Source organism: Rhipicephalus microplus, chromosome X (genome assembly GCF_043290135.1).
Source record: "Rhipicephalus microplus isolate Deutch F79 chromosome X, USDA_Rmic, whole genome shotgun sequence".
NCBI classification, from domain to species: Eukaryota; Metazoa; Arthropoda; class Arachnida; order Ixodida; family Ixodidae; genus Rhipicephalus; species Rhipicephalus microplus.
The window spans coordinates 371,810,823-371,832,575 of NC_134710.1; the positions used below are offsets into that span (position 1 = coordinate 371,810,823).

Sequence of the window (21,753 nt, forward strand, 5' to 3'; positions counted from 1 at the left end):
CATTCTGTCTGCCCCAACCCGCTGCCGCTGCCGTGGCTACCTTGACAATTCTATTTTGCCTGCTTCCTGAGAACTAAGGTTCATACCTAATTCTATTTATTCACGCAAAGTAGTGAAAAGAAACAGCTCGCACCTTTTCAAACGTTGTTTTGGGAATCTCCCAACAGAAACGACAGGAGCGAACGCACCGGCAGCGGCGGCGGCGGATTCAGCTGGCTGTACACGAACGCAAGACACATCAGGTCATGCCGACTCGCTGCTGCTGCACCGCCTAATTACAGAGTTCTCGGCGGTTATACTCAAAACCAGGCTCTCGATGAATGGGTCCACGTTGAATCCGTCAACCTTCGTGATGTTACACAGGTATAGTTCGCGATTTGAGCCGATGCGCGCCACCGCTGACGCATTTGCCGCCATGATAAATCTGCGGCCAGCTGGTTAGGTCAGGTTAAGTCACGTGGTTTGATCTAGCGCAGCCAAAGCTGTGAAGCAGAAGTCGGATCAGGTTGCGCGTGGTGAAAAAGTCGATATCGGACCAAATTTTCGTTCCGGCCGCGCGGCGTGGTTTTCCGGCCACTTAGGGAGCAAAACGAGGGAATGTCTGGTGAGTTTTGCCGCTTTCGGTTCCTTTGAGATCAAGTGCGAACACACTCTTTGAGTTTCCGTTTACTTCATTCCAACGCTTCTCAGATCAAGCGAACTTGGCAAGGACTGCGTGATTCACTCACTACCTTCTGTGTGTTTAGCTGCAATGACCTGTCTACAATTTCTACATGTCACGCTCTTCAACTATAGATGGGTGGCTTAGAATCATCTTTTTTATTGTTATATTTTAGCGCCAGTACACCTTTGGCAGAAATGAAAAAAAGAAGAAAAATTAAAAATGCACAACTTGGTCGCCTAAAAGGTTCAGGAGTGGTCCCATAATTCACAGATGTATTAGGGAGCAATGTCCATCAACACTGTTGGCGAGTAAGCTGTAAACGGTTTTGGTATTTAAAATTGCTCTGAAAATAACCAGAATTTCCTAAAATAAGGCACATTCACTAGAACACGTGCGTGTCATTTGCACCATATATACATAACAAATGATATGCACTTACCAATTAATGTTCCTTGACACTAACTACAGGTTAGAATAAAACTTACGGGTGGAAAAAAAAAGAAATAGGGAAAGGAAATAAACATACACGCTGCAAATGCTCACTCAGAACTAAAAGGTTATTGCACTTGTTTAAAAACATGAATATATAAAGGAGGGTACATCACGCATGTCACAAAGAGACACAAAAAAGCAAAGAACAAAGGTGCGTGCCTGTTCACAATCAAGTTATAAAGTTTCTCTCTCGTAATGATAAAGAAGTTTGACTTATACAAAGTATGATGTTCTTTATGCTATGCCTCCGATATTTCACGCAAGGTCTGGTTAGGGTGACTGCATATTTACGGTGCTTTCGAAGATGAAATAACGTGTGCATAACTGGCCATTCAAGGTGCGATGAGACGGCTTCTTTCAATAAATTTCGATGCTATCTGAGGTGCGTGTTGATACATCAACTAGGCTGGTCGACGTATGTATGTTAACGCAAGTAAGAGGCATTTGGTTAGCAACTCCTATGCAACAAATGAAAAAACAACTGGCATGCCTGACAATGACTATTCGTGTAATGAACACTTATGAACGACAACGTAATACATAAGAAAAGTTATCTCAAATACTACATATTTTTGGCCAGGGATTTTTTGCTATAAATAAAAAAGATTAGTACACCATAAAATCACCTGCTTGTTATGCGACATTACAATTTTGCAAAGACTTGCTGCATGAAAGTTGTGTGGGCACACCTAGGAGTGCATTACATATATGTTGAAGTTTTATCCAAAGTGGCTGGACAGTGCATCTTACTGAGCATGATATAAAAAGGCTGCCCTTCGATCACTTTGGTAGTGACCACTTACACCTGTTCGTGAGATGGATTTATGCATGTGCAATAAATATCTAGAGTGGTAGCATAATGATGTTTAGCCATTTGTGCACATATCTGCAGCTCTCTGTGAACTATTTGGGGAAAGAAAGAGGAAAAAAAACACTTTAAGGAGTAGGGGAGAAGCTTTGCAGGTGGACAGTATTCTTAGTCCAGAAAACTGTAGACTCTGATCATCTCTCTGGTCAGGTTTACGAAGTTACCGAGCAAACAAATAAGTTTGAGAGCTGTCATTCTAAAAAGACAGGGCGTGCACCAAACACGGCACACAAAAAAGGAGTCAGGACATCATAAATTCCTACTATCAACAGAAAGAGCGCACGGAGGCATAAAATAAAGAAGACAGGAAAACTTATCTGCACAGGCCTATGCAATATGCGAGCTTATCAATCTGGCACACGTGAGGGTCTATGTGAAAAGTAACTGTTCCGATCAAATGAAATCAATCTATTTCGTCCACAAGTTTATGTTTTGTGGAACACGAGGGCTCGAGAAAAAGTGAATCTATTCACTTGAGAAGCCTTGAGCCCTCATTTTACAGGGCATATAGAGAGAGCGTATAGAAGTACTTTTACAGAATTTATGCAATACCTATACTAATGCCTTAACACAATACAACACTTACAAGAAAAAATATAGAATATATTTATATATTGTCTGATGAAGAATTCTCTAATCAGAAAAATAAATGAAGTGTTTCATTACACAATTTTCAAGTGAAGCAACAAGAAAGAAACAATAAAACTTAGAAGTCAGTTGAAGATAATATGTATACCATTCGAAAAACAGAATATCATCAATCCTTTGCGACAAAAATGCTTTGATTACACAGTTTTCAGTTTTTTTCTAAATGATTACAGCATTGATGGAGTTTATTTAACAATTTTCGAGGCATGTGACGAATCATTTATTTCGTTAGCATAATGCATGAAAGTAGCATTTTCTTGGTATCATCACCACGTGCATCATAAGGCATTGTAAGCGGTGTAAATTCCGATAATGTATGAAATAGTCCATCTGTATTGGGCTTGTACTTTCTGACTAGATTTGCTGGGTGTGTGTTGTGAGTTATTATAATATTGTATTTAATATACAGGGGTTTTGTGTGAGCAGTTATTTCAACACACGAATTATGTTAAGGTATTTGATTTCATCTTTGTGCGAGTTAATCGATGATTGGTTCACGGATGCTCTACCACTGTTACTGATAGGCTATGCCTCCATCAACAGATGCGATTCTTCATTCCTATGCCGGTATAAAACTGCGCATTCGTCGAACATTGGCATGCACTTATATTCACAATAATGTAAAGAAATGCAGAAAAGTTCATAGGTGGGCTAGCTGCTATGTATTCATTATGGCACCTCTGTTTTGTACGCCCATCATGACACGAGGATAGATGATGGCCGAAGCTTTTTTATAAAAAAGAATACTGATATTTGTGTCACTTTAACCTCCATTTTGATTCTGAGATTGTATTTCTTGACTACATTTGATGGCCAATACGTTTATTCACTTCCTTTGACGACTACACCCCCTTCCCGAGTAACTAATTTCTTTCCCCTCATCTTTTTTACATATTTCTGCTATGACTAAACCCAAATTTCAATTTGTGCTTGTTTATGTACTTTCTTAATTGTCCCATTTGTTCATGCTACCAAGCTGTCATAATGAATGAAAAGATTAGTAGTGAGCCTCCGGTAACCAATCTTTTATGTTTCAACAGTCTTTAGTTAATGCAATGACTCTTTTTTCCTATGTAAAAGAGGCAGCAGCTAAAAGACACCTTATACACTACACTACTACGGCAATCAGTTAATTTGTTAATGTGTTATATGAAATGAATATCGGTCCGCTTTTTGTCTTCTTCTCACTTACTCTTTCTCTATACTGCGGTACAAATCTTACCTATAGCTTATTGACAGCCGTAAAAGCAACAGTACCATCGTATATACTTTCTATACCTTCTTGAGCGTGTGAGATATACGGTATATCATCTTATGTACTTAAAAAATGTCACGTCATTATTGCACAATATTTATGCTTAATGTACAAGTCGTCTCTAGACAGCGGCCTTGTTACAGGAGATTGGAAAGCAGCAAATGTGGCTCCTGTGCAAAAGGCAGGAAGCAAAAATTAAGTACAAAATTATCGTCCCATATCCTTGATTTCAACCTGTTGCGAATTGCTAGAACACATTATTTCTAGCACATTGTTCAAATATCATTGAATCTACTAATTTTTTTATTCACATCCAGCATGAATTTTACCAGAGTCCATGACCGAACTAACTGAACTCCTGTGCGAAATATTGATTACGCTTGATCAGAACAATGTTATCGATGCATTGTTTCTTGATTTTCGCTAAGCATTTGATACGGTCTGACAAAATCTGCAAGATATAAAGTTGCTTCAATGAATAATAATTCCAAACTGTAAACCTCGCTCTGGAATTACCTAAATGGTCGTAAACAGTCTGTTGTCTTAAATTTTAAAATGTCTCCATATGTAAATGTGACTTCAGGCATACCACAAGGTAGCGTTCTGGGTCCGCTGTTATTCCTGGTTTACATAAATGATAAAGCAGATAACATAAAATGTAGCATGAAATAATTTGCAGATGATTGCGTCATCTACCGTCACATCACTTGAATCGCAGACACTGAAATATTACATGACTTAGACACAGTAACACGATGGTGCTCCACATGGAATATGTGCCTAAATGTCTCAAAGAACTACCACGTCAGGTTTGCAAAAATCATTGGAGAAATCCAGCACATATACAGTATTGATGAAAAGGCAGTTAAAAAAACCTGAGTGTAAATATTGTAAGGCAACGTCTTGGCTGAAAGACACCTCTTTTACTTGCCGAGCATCTGTCCCACAACAAAAGTCAGACTAATGATGATGAGTATGTACATATCAGTTGACGCGTATGAATAATGCTCACACTCATTTTCCCCCCACGCGTGAGTGGCCAGCCCGGACGCACCTTAGACGGAAATGGAACGTCAAACGAATGACTCCAGACGTGATACGGCGACAATCTCCGAACCACGACAACGAAGATCCGAAGAAAGGTCGGTGGGAGTGACACAATAGTTCACTGGTGACATTTGTTCATGGATTGTATAGGTTCAATAAAGCGTGACTGAAACTTGTCGCACAGTCCTGGAGTACGAATGGGTGTCCAAAGCAACACTTTATCCCCGGACTGAAGGAGACGTCACGATGAGAGCAGTCGTAGCGTTTCTTGCGACCTTGCTGATTGGCTTCTGTATTAAGGCGAGCACGTTGACGACATCCCTTGAGCCTTGTGATGAACTGCTCTGATACGGTTGCCGAGGCGTCAGTTGGAACAATTAGGAAAGAGACGTCAATGGTGAATGTCGGTGAATGGCCGTACACGAGGTAGAAAGACGAGTAGCCAGTAGTTCTTTGAACAGCGGTGTTATAGGCAAACGTCCCAAAAGGCAAAATCATATCTCAGTTGTCGTAGATTGATGCGATGTACATCGATAACATGTCTGTTAGTTTCCGATGAAATCTCTCTGTGAGCCAATTAGTTTGGGGGTGGTAGGCTGACGTCGTCTTATGGAATGTGCCACAGGATATGAGCAGGGTTTCAATTATGGTGGACAATAACTTCTTGCCACGATCACTCAGGAGGGCGTGAGGTGCATCGTGGCGCAATACAATTGCGTTAAGAAAGAAGTCTGTGACGTCTGAAGCAGAACTTTTGCGTAGTGCAGCAGTCTCTGCGTACCGTATCAGGTGATCGGCAGCAGTCACAATCCAACGATTACCTCCTGGCGTGATGGGGTAAGGTTCGAGTAGGTCTATGCCAACGATGGTTAAAGGAGTCTCGGGACACGAGATGGGTTGCAGAAGGCCAGCAGGAAACGAAGTTGGTCGCTTCTGCCGTTGACACAGATGGCAAGATGCAACGTACTTGGCCACAACGGTAGAGATGCTAGGCCAGAAGAAACGTTTCCTGATGCGGCTTTGTGTTTTGTGAACTCCCAAGTCATCTGCACATAGGTCATCGGGAAAGGCTTCGAGGACTTGGTGACGTAGAGAACGCGGAACTACTGGAACCCAGCGGTGTCCATCAGTAGTGTAAAAGTAACGATGGAGCACATTGTTATCTATCCTAAATTGCCGTAGTGGTTGGTGCAATCTAGCAACAGGAGTAGTTGATATACCATTTAGGCGTTAGATAATGCTATTGCAATATGGATCATTACGCCGGTGTGTAGCAAACTTGGTGTAGCGATTTGAAGCCGGCGTGTCGATAATCGCAAGGTGTGATAATGTGAGGGGTGACGCATTGTCTTGCCCGCCAGACAAGCAATCAGCTGACGTACTCGATGATGACAGTGAAAGGGGGCAGCGAGAGAGAGCATCTGCATCTTGGTGCTTTTTGCCAGACTTATAGATGACGTCAAGATCGTACTCTTGTAGGCGGAGCACCCAACGACCGAAGCGACCAGACAAGTTTCTCAGTGACGATAGCCAGCACAAGGTGGTAGGGTCTGTTATAACTGTGAAGAGGCGTCCGTGAATATACAGTCGACATTTTTGTACGACCCAAACGACAGTGAGGCACTCCTGCTCAGTTATGGAGTAGTCATGTTTAGCAGCCGTAAGAGCATGACTATAGCATACGCAATAACTCTTTCCCGTGAAGTGGCATCCCGCTGTAGAAGAACTGCACCAATACCATGACCACTCGCGTCAGTGTGCAGACATGTGGGTGCATTATCATTGAAATGGCACATAACAGGGTCGGATGTTAAAGCATGCTTGAGGGCTTAAAAGGCATGCTCGCAGTCGTCACTTCAAGCAAAATTTGATCCGGATGTCATCAGCTTGTGCAGTGGCGACGCGATGGCAGCAAAATGACTTATGAAGTGGCGAAAGTAGGACGCCAGGCACAGGTAGGTGTTTCTGTTTTTCTGGCCAAGAGAAGCGTATCACGGCAGCAAGCTTGTGAAGATTTGGCCGAATGCCATCTTTTCTGACAAGGTGGCCCAACACCTTGATGTTCTTGTTGGCGAAATGGCATTTCTTTGTGTTTAGCTGAAGTCCAGCATTAGAAATACACGTCAAAACTTCGTCCAAATGATCAAAATGCTGACGCAAAAAAGAGGAGAAAATGACGATGTCATCTAGATAACAGAGACATGTTTTCCATTTTAGGCCGCGTAGAACTGTGTCGATCATGCGTTCAAACGTGGCAGGTGCATTACATAAATCGAGCAGCATGACGTCGAATTCATACAGCCCGTCTGGCATTGCAAAGGCAGTTTTTTCTTTGTCCGCTTCGTGCATACGTATTTGTCAATTTTGTGGAGCAGGGGCGAACTCATTCCTCTTCAAGTCACCATAGCCGCGCCTTTCGTCTTGTTGACGTCGACGAAAGAACCGTGAGATGTGGCCGCGTATTCTGCAATAATAGTAAATTGGTCGGGATGGATGCTAGACATAGAAAGAAGGAGGCGTTGGCCTTGGGGCGAGGACATTCAGTGAAGGCTGCACAGTTGACCCATTCTACGGTGATTGCTGAGAAGGTGACGCTGCAATCACCTGAGCATACGTGGGCTTTGGAGTAGCATGCGAGCTCGGGACATGCCCACACGTCATGGACGCTAGTTCCTCCCTCACAATGTTGAGGAGGCTGCCTGCAGAAGGCATCATGCGGAGCTCGTAAGACGACGAGGTGGCCTGGAGTTGCAGCTTTTCGCGGATTATGAACCGTATCAACGCACGGAGCTCATTGCCGTGTGTTCGCCTGAGATCTGCTGTGTCAGGTTGTGAACGTACAAGTTGAAGGTCATCGAGTCGCTGGCATGTACTGATGATATCCGTGACTGTGGTGGGGTTTTTCGCCACTAAAGCGTTAAATGCGACGGCACCTACGCCCTTGAGCAGGTGGCGAACGCTGTCATGCTCCGCCATCGAGCTGTCGACGCGACGGCATAGGGCGAGGACATCACTGTACGAGGTATAAAACTCGCCGAAGTGCTGAACACGTTCAGCAAGCTTCCGTTTGGCTATGTCTACACGGGCCGAACGGTTGGCAAATATCTGACAGAGCTGCGGCTTAAAGATAGGCCAGTCTAGGAAATCCAGCTGATGGTTGAGAAACCATGTCTTAGCGACCCCCGTCAGATAGAATGGTACGTGGGACAGCTTCACAGAATGATGCCAATAGTTAAACGCACTCACACTGTTGTACTCGTTCAACTAGTCTTTAACGTCTTCACCGCGAAGACCGGCGAACATCAGCGGATCTTTATGAGGGGCGGTGACAGTCCAAGAAGGCATGTTCAGGGGGACAGGCGGGGTGGATGAAGCCGTGTTGTTGTGCTCGTCTTGCGACATGACCATGGGCTTTTTAGCAGAATCATTATATTAGAACAGGCACATAGACCAAATGATACTAAAGGCCAGTAAAATGTTGTTTTTTGTTTGCTGAAACTTTCATTGTGCAACAAAAGAGGTAAAAGAAACTCTCAACTTCCTGAATGTAAGGTCTTTACTTGAATATGCTTGTGTTATCTGGGACCCGGCTCAAAAGTGTCTTGCAGAAACAATAGAAAAAATTCAAAACCAGGCAGCCCATTTTGTCCGCAAAAAAAAACGACCCATTTACTAGTATATCAGATATAAAGGCCAGATTAGGCTGGGAAACTCTACAATCTTAAAGAGGTACCTTGACTAAAACTTCTGCATAGTATATATTATCACCTAACAGGAATTCAGAAGTCAGAATACCTACAGGCACCAACATATCGTTCCACAAGATGCCAACACACACATAAAATACGAGAATACACATTCAAAACCACATCTTTTGCTAACTCCTTCTTTTTAAAAACAATTAGAGACTGGAATGAACTTCCCGAAGATATCGTAAACTTGAGTGACAACAGCCCTCTTTTTTTTCCATTGTTAATGCATCGTGACATGCCTATTCAGTTTTGGTACCTGTGTGCCCCCTGTCATATTTTACAAAAATATTTTTTGATTGCATGCTGTAATTACTATAAGTGGTTTTATTTTCCAGAATGTTGAAAGCGTCGCTATCACAGAGATGTAAGTAATCATATTGATCTTTGTGAGTAAACCACCCTGCAGTATTGCCACTATGGCGTTGCGGGAACTCTGTAAACAAATAAAAATGAATGTTGGTATACCTACGATATGCTCATTTTTATCGCTTTCGCTCTGTATTTTAGGGGCGAAGCTTCTTAGGGTGTGGGTCGTCTTTTTTGTAGTAGTATGTTGTAGTAGTAGCCACTTCTAGTTGATTGATGATTAATATGTGGGGTTTAACGTCCCAAAACCACCATATGATTATGAGAGACGCCAGCTACTTCTAGTTAGCTTTAAGAATTGCTCACAGATGGCCTTGTGTGTATACATTCTTGGAAATAGTATTATTAGATGACGTCGCTGGTTTTCGTATAGTTGATGATTTCGTATAGTTGACAGACAGACAGACAAACAGACGGACGGGCAGACGGATGGGCAGATGGACACATAGCCCCACTCATCATCATTCCCTCCGTGGATATGCTTTGAATTTTTTAGAATGAATACATACCAACAAGCTCAAGTCTCTGTTATTAAAGGCTGTGCTTTCCACAGTGCTCAAGTACACTGCCTATCTTACCGGATTCTGAAAGCTGCTGAGAGCGCTGGTGGCTACCTGTATGTAGAGTGACTCTACCATTATGCAAGCTATAGGCGATGCTGATAAATTGGAGACTGATGGCGGAAAGCATTTACAGCTTTCTTGACTAAGCCACTTCTGCACAATCATTGTCTTAGGCAATTAGTATATAGAGAAGCAGCGATTCTGTTCGTTTTTTGGAGAAAAAATGTAATTTTTCAAGCAGGAAGAGCACGTCATTGGTTCATAAAACATTTGTTAGTTCCCGCCTGCAGATGCGTCAACCGTGATGAAAATTTCATGTCATACAAAACAGAAGCATGGCATTGTGATCCAATGTTCTAGATCGCCTTCTTAGTAATAGCTTCTTCTGAAATGTTCACGTTCAAGGCACGAAAGCGTCCAATAGGTGACCCACAATGCAGAAAGCCTACAGTGCGTGGTCGTAAGACAGGGAAATCGATCTCCGCAGCAGAACTCTAGGACAGATGTGCTACGAAATTTCATTAGATAATTAGGTGATTTCTGTGATCAATGAAAAGTTATCCACGGTCGTTGGTTTCCCAGAGTGCAACTAACAACTGTTGAAAGGGGTGGGGCTCCATCTTCTTTACTTTTCTTGGATGGATGGATGGATGTATCCGGCTGTGCCCTTTAGATCGGGTGGTTGCTCACACCACCTAGCCATAAAGTCAAGTACTATCTTTTCGTGTTTAAAGACTGAATTTCACTCACGCCTCGATTGTAGCCACCAATCAGTTAGCCTCTTCCTGGTTATTTCTCCTCGTTTGACGTCTATTTTGCCTTCACTGTCACTAAACCCCAACGCTTTGAAAAATTCGGTGCCATTATCTTCGGCTATGGGCGGAGCCCTTTACAGAACATTATCAAATGTTCAGCCATTTCCTCCTCCTCTCCACACACTACATACCGTGTCTCTGCTTTCGTATTTTGCTAGGTACGTCTTGGTCCGCAATACTCCCGTTCTGGCCTCGAAGAGCAGATAACTGATGATTATTGATTGATATGTGGTGTTTAAAGTCCCAAAACCACCATATGGACAAATGCCGTAGTGGAGGGCTCCGGAAATTTGGACCATCTGGGGTTTTTTAACGTGCACCCAAATCTGAGCACACGGGCCTACAACATTTCCGCCTCCATCGGAACTGCAGCCGCCGCAGCCGGGATTTAATCCCGTGACCTGCGAATCAGCAGCGGAGTACCTTAGCCACTAGACCACCACGGCGGGGCGAAGAAAGAGCAGAGAACTACCCCGAGAAACATCGATCTTTTCCCTTGCAATTTCCTGCTTAAAAGTTGAGTAGGTCTTCATTTATGATTTCGTAAGCATTCTCATCTTCGACATGTTCCTCCCTGTTTCCTTCACCTTTTTTTTAACCAATGTTTACTTTTGGCTTGGTATTCTGCTGTTGTCTAAATACTTGCTTGACAGTTTTGGAGTTTGCTTCCTCCATGTAGTATCAACATTCTTTATGTACAAGTAGCTGAAAACTTTCTTAGCCCAATGTTTCTCTCCCATTTTTCTCAATCCTCAAATTCTATCTTGCTGCTAGCTTCCCTGCACTCAAACGATGTCCATCCCATGTCACCTTGTACCCTTTGATTTGGGGTATTCCCGTGTGCTCCAAAAGCAAGTCTACCTATGCCACATTTTTTAAATTTCCAAGCTTGCTTGAACTTCTGATTTCATGCACAAGATCGTATTGCCAAACGTGAAACCCAAGACCATGACACCTTTCCAAATCCCTCTCACAATGTCATACCTAGTGTACTTCCACAGTGTCCTATTTAACGAAGAGGAGCAGCGCTTAGCGAAGAGCAGCAGCACTTCCCTGCCCCCTCCCCTTTATAGATCATTATACTTCTTTTTTTCTTTTTTGTTGAATGTTCAAGAGCATAAAAAAAATTCTGGACTTACTACGTGCAATTGTCATGGTGGATCAAGGAATCTAACTATTATTTTTTTAGCTGTGAATATTAGGAATAGAAATATAATACTGAACCTTCTGTTTCTGCATTGCACTGCAGCTCTCCCAGGCTTATTTACGTTGTACGAGCCCCGCCGTGGTGTTTTATTAGCTGTGGTGCTCGGCTGCTGAACCGCATGTCACGGGATCGAATCCTGGCTTTGGCTGCTGCATTTTCGATTGAAGCTAAAATTCTATAGGCCTGTATGCTCAGATTTGGATGCACATTAAAGAACGCTATAGGGTTGAGATTTCCGGAGTGCTCCACTTCGGCGTCTCTCGTAATCATTTGATAGCTTCGGGACATTAAACTACACATATAAATTTATGTTGTACGAGGGAAAGGCCGAACGTTGTTAGACAAGCCTCGGTGTGCATGTGGACCCAACAGACAATTAACACTGCTGCACCAGTCCACTTTATTTATTCAGTTATGAGATCTTTTTAACATCCATTACCGCTAAGTGATTCGCATCTGATCCCGAGTGGTCGTCCTTGAATAGAGAAAACCACCTGCGTTGTTCTAATAGACCTTTTTAAGCAATCTCAGAACACCCCGCGAGCGCGTGGAGCACTGAGGGAAAAAGTTTGTATGCTGAGCGAGGCTGCTGTATGGTGTCTAGAAGGGGGAGGTGACGCCAACGAGAGGCGGAGGCCGCTCCTCTGTTTCAAGCCGGGCGTAGGTGGCGCTGCTGACCGTAATGCGATGCTTGCTGCGCGCAGCGGGCCATCGAGTAGCCGTGCGCGATGCGCGCAGGCGTCCGATTAATTTTTTTTGCAAGCAACGTGAATAAGCTTTAGGGGCTCGTTGGTGTGGTCTAGAATTTAGTATTAACGTGCACTGCACATTTGGATGAGGACAGGGACAGTGAAAAACGATATTGCGCAATGGCGCACTGTCAAGTTTGGTTGTTTTCCACTGTCCGTCCTCGTACATATGTGCAGCTCACCTAAACGCGTTAAATCAATTATAATTGGGCATGACGATGATTCACGGAAACAATTTTCACACCCAATTTATTTTTTGCTAGTCCAATACTTCTGCTGCGCACAAGGTCAGCGCTAATAAAACCTTTTATTCATGGATTGCGTGCGGTTCCACTCCTCAAAAATGCGACTCGGATTCTGAACAAGCAAAGGAAAGTACAGGAAAGTACAGGACACGCTCGGTTCTTCACGCCGAATCTTTGTAGGCAAGCCACAGGTTGACGTTCTCGATGTCCTCTTCTTCGGCGCTTTTTTTTAGAGGTACGCAGGGACATTGGGGAATACGGTTGGTACCGCGTCTGCTTTCAGGAGTGGTCGCTCTCGGGGTATCTCCACAATTTCTCCCCTTATCACGTGCGTGAAGCAACGGTCAATGTACTGCTCGTCGAAATGATGTTCGCACAGCGCCGACCTCGCGTCCAAAGATTTGTCGGCACGGGGGACGGCTCGTCGCCACGCTTCGAAGCGCACAGGATCCTTCGGCACAGAAAAAAGAGACACATGCTGACCCGGCTGCCTCAACGACACGTAGCCTGACGTACAGCCAGACGCAAAACAGTGAGTCTTCCTCGCTTTCTTCACGGTGGAGCTCATCGTTCCGGCAGAGTTCGGAATTCACATTTGAGAAGTCACCGGCGAAACACAGCTCGAAAAAAAAACGCGGCAAAATAACCGCAGCCACGAAGAAAAAGGGCCACTCTACCGACGCAACGAGAAACTCCATACACTTCCACAACCGCGATACACGAGAGAGAGAGACCGCGACCGCGACGCGATCACATCGACAAGCTGGCAGCAGCGGCACCGCGGCGCTTGAAACGGAGGATCGCGGTTTCTCGACGAATACGCGAGTGCTGACGCCACCTCCCCCTTCTAGCCACCATAGCTGCTGTTACGGTGTGCACCGTGCGAGCAAGAAATGAAAAGAAGATGTTGCCTCTTGTTGGATAATATTAATATCTTGTATATTAGATATAACCGAATGAACCTGCTTGTATCTCTACGCACGAAATGTAAAAAAAAATAATGCAGTCAAGTGTAGGTATCACCAAGCCCCAGAAACTCATCGCTAGTTTCAGTTTCAAGGAACATGCACGCTCGTAGCGGCTGCCGGACATCCTAATATCTGGCTAAATGGAGTGAGGTTAATGCGAATGTTCGCATTTATTGGCTTTGAAAAGTTTTTACAAATGAAAAAAATTCTTCTCTTTTGTTTATATGTCTATTCTTATTCTTAATTTTGTGAATTTTGAATCGGGCGAGGCGCGGGAAGTGATTGACTTGCGTTCGCAGCGCTTGCCTGCGCTTCTTCTCGTCCCTCGCTCAGCGATATTAGAATTCGGATTGCGGTACGTTCTCTTCCTCGGTTGGCATCTTAACTACGAGAAAGATAAAAACAACAAGTTGTCACTGGCAGAGAACGGAAGCTGTAGTGAGATATGCAAAACAGGTCAACCATACATTTGTTGAAGATAGCCTAATTAGACAACACATATTTTCCGTTGCTCTGTGGTGTAATAACCCGCTGATTTCTAGTTTCACAGAGGTTTTTCAGCAGTTCCTAAAAGCAACAGGTGAGCACAAGAATTTGGACCAGTTATTTGAGCAAGTATTGATTTTGCATGAGTACATATGAGTAAACCCCGTGCTCTGCTAGGCTGATTGGACAAACAGAAGTGCACTGCTAATTGACTGATTGATGAAGGCGGTAGCCGAGCTCCTGTCGGGAAAATCTGTTTATTGAAAGGCTTGAATTCGAGTTGGCTCGGCTACAGTTTTTTTTACTTTCACCGTGTAGTTCAAAAGATGTCAAGTACTTATAGGCTGCTTCCTGCTCATAAAATTCTTGTAGCCGCAGTTTGAAAATTTGTGAGTCTTTGCATATAATAGTGTCACTAAAATACACATGATGAAATAAATGCTTCTAAAAGTCATTACAGAGAACGTCGATGGAACCAACGTTATGACAAGTGTACTCTTTCTTGTCAAGGCAACGCTGTTACCCTGACGAAGACAAGCCAACTTACCGAAATGTTGTTTTCAGCGCCGTTTTTTCTCGAAAACTTTTGATTGCTTTAAGCCTCTCCGTGCCTCAGAACTTCAGTCTCGCTTGGTACTCAATTTCTGTAAAAAAAAACTATGCGCGCTGTCATAACAAACATGACTTAGTCAAATATGACGTCTCCTTCTCACGATTATTGATAATTTTCGCATTGATTCAGATATTTTGGGTTCAAAGTTTGCTGATTTTGTTTGTATGGCAGCTACAAATTAAAGCTGCTTTTAGAACTTGACACTTTCCCACTACGTATACGTCTGTTTTTTTAATACAAAACGTGCAAAAAGAAGTTCATTTTATTTGTGCTGATCGAGTTTCGTTTTACCGAGAAATCAGTCATCTTAACTTTTGCATCTTCAGAATTGCAAAAAACATTAAAAAAAGAATTAACAAAAGTTTTCAAATAGCCACATCGCCCAAGCGGCCGGCGAACCTGAAAGAAGGCACGAGTGCATTCCGTTTGCATGTGAAGTGGGAAAGGAGGGCTTCCGTTGTAACCCTCTTCCACTACATTTGTCATCCTTTCTCTCTAATCGGCCCGTCACCAGTGAAGTCATGAAATAAATTTTCTGTTCGTGATTTATTTTTAGTAGGATGCCCGGCAATCGCCAGTGGTAAATGCGGCACTGCCACTGCCGAGAGCAAATACATGGGAAGGGTAGAAAGTTCCCGCCCCGTGGTATCACCAGGCGGATGAGCTGAGTGGTACGTGATATGTTGCATACTACAGTATTGTGTACTGATATATGTAGTCAATACATGCTATTTTGAGTAATATCAGGAGGAAGATTGAATTCACATTTATTCAACGATTAACTCTTCACAAGGCGCTATGGACAATAATACCTTGGCAGTGTGATTGGGCCGTCGACACCAAACTACGAAGAGTTTCAATATAATTGAGTTTTTGTTGACAAGTCATGCAATGTAAAAAGAAAAAAAACTGAGCACATGCTAAATGTGTTTAAAAATGAAGGAATGGAACTAGAATTAACTTACGAGGTACCTTACTTGGATATTTAGCAGTTTCTCAATAAAAGCTTCGTCACTGTAGAGCATGTTTTCCGGCAGTAGATTCCGCATTTAGCGAAAGCAGCGTTGTTTTGTGTCGGCACATTAGAAATGGTTTATTGAGAAATTATGATGCCATGCTAATGCTAGGAATTCAAAACAAGAAAAACAATAAAAATTGCGTACATTACCTGTTCTGTATTTAACCTGCCAGAAACTAGAGCAAGTACAGAAGAAGCCTTAAGAATTCGTCCTACTGTTTCAATGCAAACACTTGAAATAGCTAGGGAGGGGGTATTTGAGCAGCTACTCGCATTAGATACGAAAACATCGAGTGGTCCCAATGATATACCAACTGTATTCCTCAAGCGATACGTGGAATGAATGTCATATTATCTAAATAATATCTTTAGGAAATCTTATACAACGCTTTCACTGCCAGACGATTGGCACACTGCATTCGTCATTCCTGTATTTAAAAGCGGCAAAAGCAAACTGGCGACATATTACCGCCCAGTATCACTCACTTCCGTTGCTTGCAAAGTGTTTGAACACATAATTGCAAAACACATGTTCGCATTTCTGGATCAGAACGCTTTGCTGTACCCTTACCAAAATGGTTTCAGGACGGGGTTATCAACAATGACCCACTTAATACAAAGAATTCATGACTTTGCAAGTGCTATAAGTATAAGACAACAGGTTGATGTGATATGTGTGGATTTCGCGAAAGCATTTGATAAAGTATCCCATGTCCAATTAATCTTCAAATTACATCATGCAGGAATGAATGAACTAGTAATAAAATGAATTGAAGCTTATTTAACTCATTGTACGCAAGTAGTGAAACTGGATGGTCACTTATCACAAACCTTGGCGGTACTTTCAAGAGTGACCCAAGGCTCTGTGTTGGGACCACTATTGTTTCTCCTGTACATCAATGATATCAGTAGTGTGGCAGAAGAGGGTGTTCATGTCAAACTTTTCGCAGATGACTGCTCAATCTATGCCGCAATCACCAAACTAGAAAACCTAATCAAAATTCAGAACTCTTTGCAAATTTTAAATAACTGATGTAGGAACTGGAAAATGGCAATAAATTATCCTAAATCTACATATACACACATCAGCGAAAAGAAAACAATTCATTCCTTTTTGTACAGCATTGGTGAACACTTGTTGGTAAATACGACCTAGTACAAAAACCTCGGGGTAACAATTACGCAAAAATTAACATGGAATGAGCATATAAATAGCGTTTGCACAAAATGCTATCAAAAGTTATATCTATTGAGGTAGAAGCTGCAGGATGCATCGTACGACGTAAAACATATTGCATACACCACATTCATTAGGACAGTACTAGAATATTTATCCGTTGTTTGGAGTCTTCATTAAGTTACTCTTAAGAAGAAGCTAGAAAGAATACAGAGACTAGCGGCGGGCTTTATTTGTTCATAGTACCAAAGGTAGAAATCAATCACACTGATGTTATGCAGGCGCAACCTAGATCCCCTCTAGCTGCGTAGAAATAAATATAGGCTGAAAGTGTTGTTCCAAACAATGCACGATCAACCGAAGATAGATAAGCTCAAATATTTACATTCTCCAGGCAAAAGAAATCCCGGAACTAACCACGATTGCGTCATGAAACCATAACAAACAAATACTGATACATTTCGATATTTTTTTTCCACATGTCATAGAAATGTGGAACAGACTTCCGAACGAAATTGTTGTTTTAAAATATGTCACTGACTTCCAAAAAGCTGTAGAAGTGCATTTATGTGATTGCTAAATTGAATTTTTTTTTCAGTGCCAAGTGATGTAAGTGACTTCATGTTCATAGTAAATATTTTGAAAAATGACTGTGAATTCTGAATTGTTCCTAAATTGTTATTTTGAATGTTGAGTTGTTAATTAAGAGAATATCAGTTTTCATTGTGAGTCGTCAAGGTATTCAGAAACTTTATGAATATTGTACATTCTTTATGTATGTCCTCTCTGTTATGACCCTCTATGAGGGTTGGCAGTATTAGCAAATAAATAAATAAATAAATAGTTTCCAGCTGCGAATTGGTAACCTCAAGGAGGCGCGGTGTTCAGCGTATCATATCGTATAGGCGGCTGTATCATTTATTTAGGAATAGCTCATTTACATTGGAAAAAAATTAATATGGATGGCCTCCACCCATGAAAAAACCAAAAATACTGCAGTTATTTCATGTATATGCGTAGCTCGCCCACTCTCAGAGAATGTTGGGAAACGATAGGGGGTGAGTGTTGTGTTAACCACACCTTACTTACATTTGTTCTGCAGTGTCTAAAAGGTCATTGTGGGTTTGTAGTGGGCAGATAAAAATACTATCAGAGACATGCCAATTTTCTTCCATTTGTTGTGAAGGGGCTGCTAACCGAATTCCTCTTTTGGCTGTTCACACACATACACACACAAAAAAACACACACACACACGTGTGTGTGTGTGTGCATGTGTGTGTGTGTATGTGTGTGTGTGTGTGTGTGCGTGCGTGCATGCGTGTGTGTGTGTGTGCGCGTGTGTGTGTGTGTGTGTGTGTGTGTGTGTGTGTGTGTGTGTGTGTTGGCTCATCAACCAGACTCCAGACTGGTTGATGAGTTAACACGTGCTTCAGAGACCACTGAAAATTATTGAATTCAGCCGTCTAATCGCACCTCGTATACTCAGTCATGCAAATGTAATTTCATCTTCGGAGATGCAGAAACTCTGCCCAGTCACCCTATCCAGACAGACTATGCAAGTAATCTTGGAGGCGTATGGTAAAAACCACCAAACTTAGCTTATTCATTATTCGACGGTAAACACGTCTTAGTTACTTGCCTTCCTTTGCCTCTTTGTAACATGCATGATGAACCCAATTTTCATACATACCTTTTTATCAGGTGCAATAACCTTTCAGTTGTGAGTGAGCCTTCTCACTGTGTATATTTATTTTCTTGTCCTTCTTCTTTCTTTTCACCCTGGGAGTTTTTTTATTCCACCCTGTAATTACAATGCCAAGAAAAGTTGATATGTGCATATCGTGCTAGCGACGTGCACACGGTCTATTGAATTTACTTTATTTTACAGAATATCGGCTATTTCTAGTACACTCTTTGAATACCAGAACATTACAATTTACTCGTCAACTGTTCTGATGGCCATTGATTCTTGATATTCTTAATGTATTCATGAATGTTAGGCTTCTCCTGTATCTTTTAGGCAATCATATTGTGTGTTTTGTTTTTTGTTTAAGCCGAAGGGGTATTGGCTTTCAAGGATAACAATAAAACTGAAGCACTGAGCCGCTTGGCTGGTTTAACAGTGAGCAGGTTGAAATAGTAGGCAGGCCGTCGCAGCTAAATGCTGAAGTTAGTGAGTGAATCACGCTGTATTATTTTGCAATTTACCAAGTTCACTTGATGACAGAATCACTTGCACAGCAACAGCACAAACGGAAAGCTAAAGTCTGCAGAAAGCTAGAGGGCCGCGTGCTCGTTGCGGTGGCGGCTGCGGCGAATCAGCTTTTCCCATGAGCACCTGATTATCAGTTGGCGGCGATCGTGTGCTTGAAAAAGGTCTATTATGTACGCCTCATGCGACAATATTGATTAATCATTACATGAGTATACACACAAGAACTGTAAGTTACATGTGCAGTATAGCCGATGCATTTGATTAATTAATATGGATATTTTCAGAAGCCACAATACATATATATTTGAAGAAAATAGGTCTGAACTAATGGAGTAATTTATCTCTGTTTGACACGATATTAATGAGAACTAGCAGTCAATGATGCCAAGTATAGGGCAAGTTATTAGAAGTATTTGTAATGTAAATGTTCGTACCACACAGTATTAGTGCATGGTACAAGCATACATTGCCATTGGGCGTCAGAACGTGATTATTATAATGTCTTCATGGTTTAAGGGCGACCACCTACTGAAAAAGGTACACACACTACTGTGCCTAATATTTTAAGCCATTGTAGTGGGTGCACAGCAAGTTTGGAAAGATTTCACGTGCATATTTACCCGTGGTTTAAACAATGGGCAAATATGCGCGTATAAGGCTGAATATGGCACGTATGGCTGCATTCTGTGTAATCTTTAGCCCAGTCATACGCAAAAGCTTCACCGACGCATGGCACATTGAACTTTATCGATTACGTTGTAGTAATTCACAATATAAACAACTTGAGTAACATCATGCAATAAAAAGTATGCGCTAAGTGTTTGAAGTACGCGCAAAGGACAGTATATTGCTATTAGGTTCAATTTTTAAAGACAGTCTGAGGGGTTCCTTGTGTTAAGAAGTACTTATAACATAAATGTGAAGAAAAAGAAGTGGATGAAAAGATAACTTGCTACTGGCAGGATTCGAACCTGCGACCTTCGAAAAACACATCCGATACTCTACCACTGAGCTACGGTGGCGATCATCCCTGCGTCCACTTTATGGGGTATATATGTGCATTGAAACGTAAGATATGTGGCGCTGAATGGCCTTCCCACGTTTAAATGCACACATATACCCTAGATATAACAAGAACAGAGGAATGACCATCACTGTAGCTGAGTGGAAGAGCATCGGACATGACAATTTATCTTCTCATCCACTTTTATTTTTTAATATTTACATTCATAGAATGATATGTGGGATTTAACATTCCAAAACCACGATTTGATTATGAGAGACGTCGTAGTGGAGGGCTCCGGAAATGTTGACCTCCTGGAGTTCATTAATGTGCACCAAATTTTGAGCACACGGGCTTACGGCATTTCCGGCTTCATTGAAAATGCTGGCGAAGCCGGGATTCGATCACGCGACCTGCTAGTCTGCAGCCGAGTACCTTGGCCACTAGACCACTGCACGGGAGGTTCTTAACATTCATATCACAATTACTTCTCATAATATCCACTATACTCTTCTTGCAATCATTGTTAATTATTAATAATTATATGTCCAACGTGGCCAATAAGAGCAAAAAGTTGCATAAAGTAATCACGCTTTACGTCACGGGACCTGTATATAATGCACGTCTTCCTGCAGGGCATTTGGTATAAACGAATAATGGACTCTCGACTACCTCTCTGTGTGTTCTGCGAAACATTTACTATGTTTATTACTATATTTGTTTCAAACTGAATGTTTCACTTTGAGCGTGCTGTGTACATTACGTTAACGGGCAATATTTCAGCACCATATACGACTTTATCTTTGTAGTAAATAAAATGTTGTTCCAGTAACCAAACTTGTTTTTTTTACTCTCTCTGCTGCCAAACTCAGAAGCGGACAAGAGCGTGCTGGCTACATTCGGCGTCTTCCGCAACCTGAAGCAACTCCTGACGACAGAGGACGTGCCCTCAGCTATGCAGTGCCTACACGGCATCCGTGTCATCACCATGTTCTGGGTTGTGCTGTCGCAGACTTACCTCAACGTTGAATTCCAAGCAGTGCGTAGGTACAATCGAACCTAGGAAGCAGAATTAGCCTCCTTTGTTTCGTGACTATACTAGGCGTCCAGGAAGTGCAAACTGATATCGCCCTACATACTGTTGCCAAACTACAGATTCAATAGCTTTGGAACATAATAACGCATTAGAACTGCTTTCACTATCAGAATGAGCCTGTTTTTTCTATAACATAAAAATGCAGAATTAAGCTAGAGGCTGGCCTCTTTTAAGCGAGAGAGAGTATATGGGTCGACACAGTGCAAATGAAACAGTGAAGCACAATTTCGTCGCAAGGATGAAGCATCGAATGGGAAAGCAATAAAGTGTAATGTTATACAAAGTAAGCCAAGCATATCTCATTATTTTTGCATCCTACACCTGGAAGGACTGGACAAAATACAGGCATACTTAAACGCGGCCGCTGCAGGAAATGAGGCGACCTTCATGCTGCCTATTGCTTTTCTTAGTAGCACACTATGTTGCTGTTATATTCCTGCCATGCTATCTTCTAACATTGGCTGAATGGTAATGCTTTCGTGTAATCACGTTAGAACACTGTTGC

At 42.3% G+C, this 21,753-nt stretch overlaps 1 protein-coding gene across 4 annotated transcripts in view; it reads left to right on the forward strand.

Annotated features, from left to right (window-relative positions):
• Window positions 1-21,753, forward strand: part of LOC119161079 (nose resistant to fluoxetine protein 6) — a 265,186-nt gene that overhangs the window by 169,830 nt on the left and 73,603 nt on the right. For all 4 annotated transcript variants that reach the window (XM_075879976.1, XM_037413410.2, XM_037413411.2 and 1 more), the window contains one exon: window positions 21,025-21,195. In XM_075879976.1, the coding sequence (XP_075736091.1) occupies window positions 21,025-21,195 (171 nt within the window). The remainder of the gene's footprint in view (window positions 1-21,024; window positions 21,196-21,753) is intronic.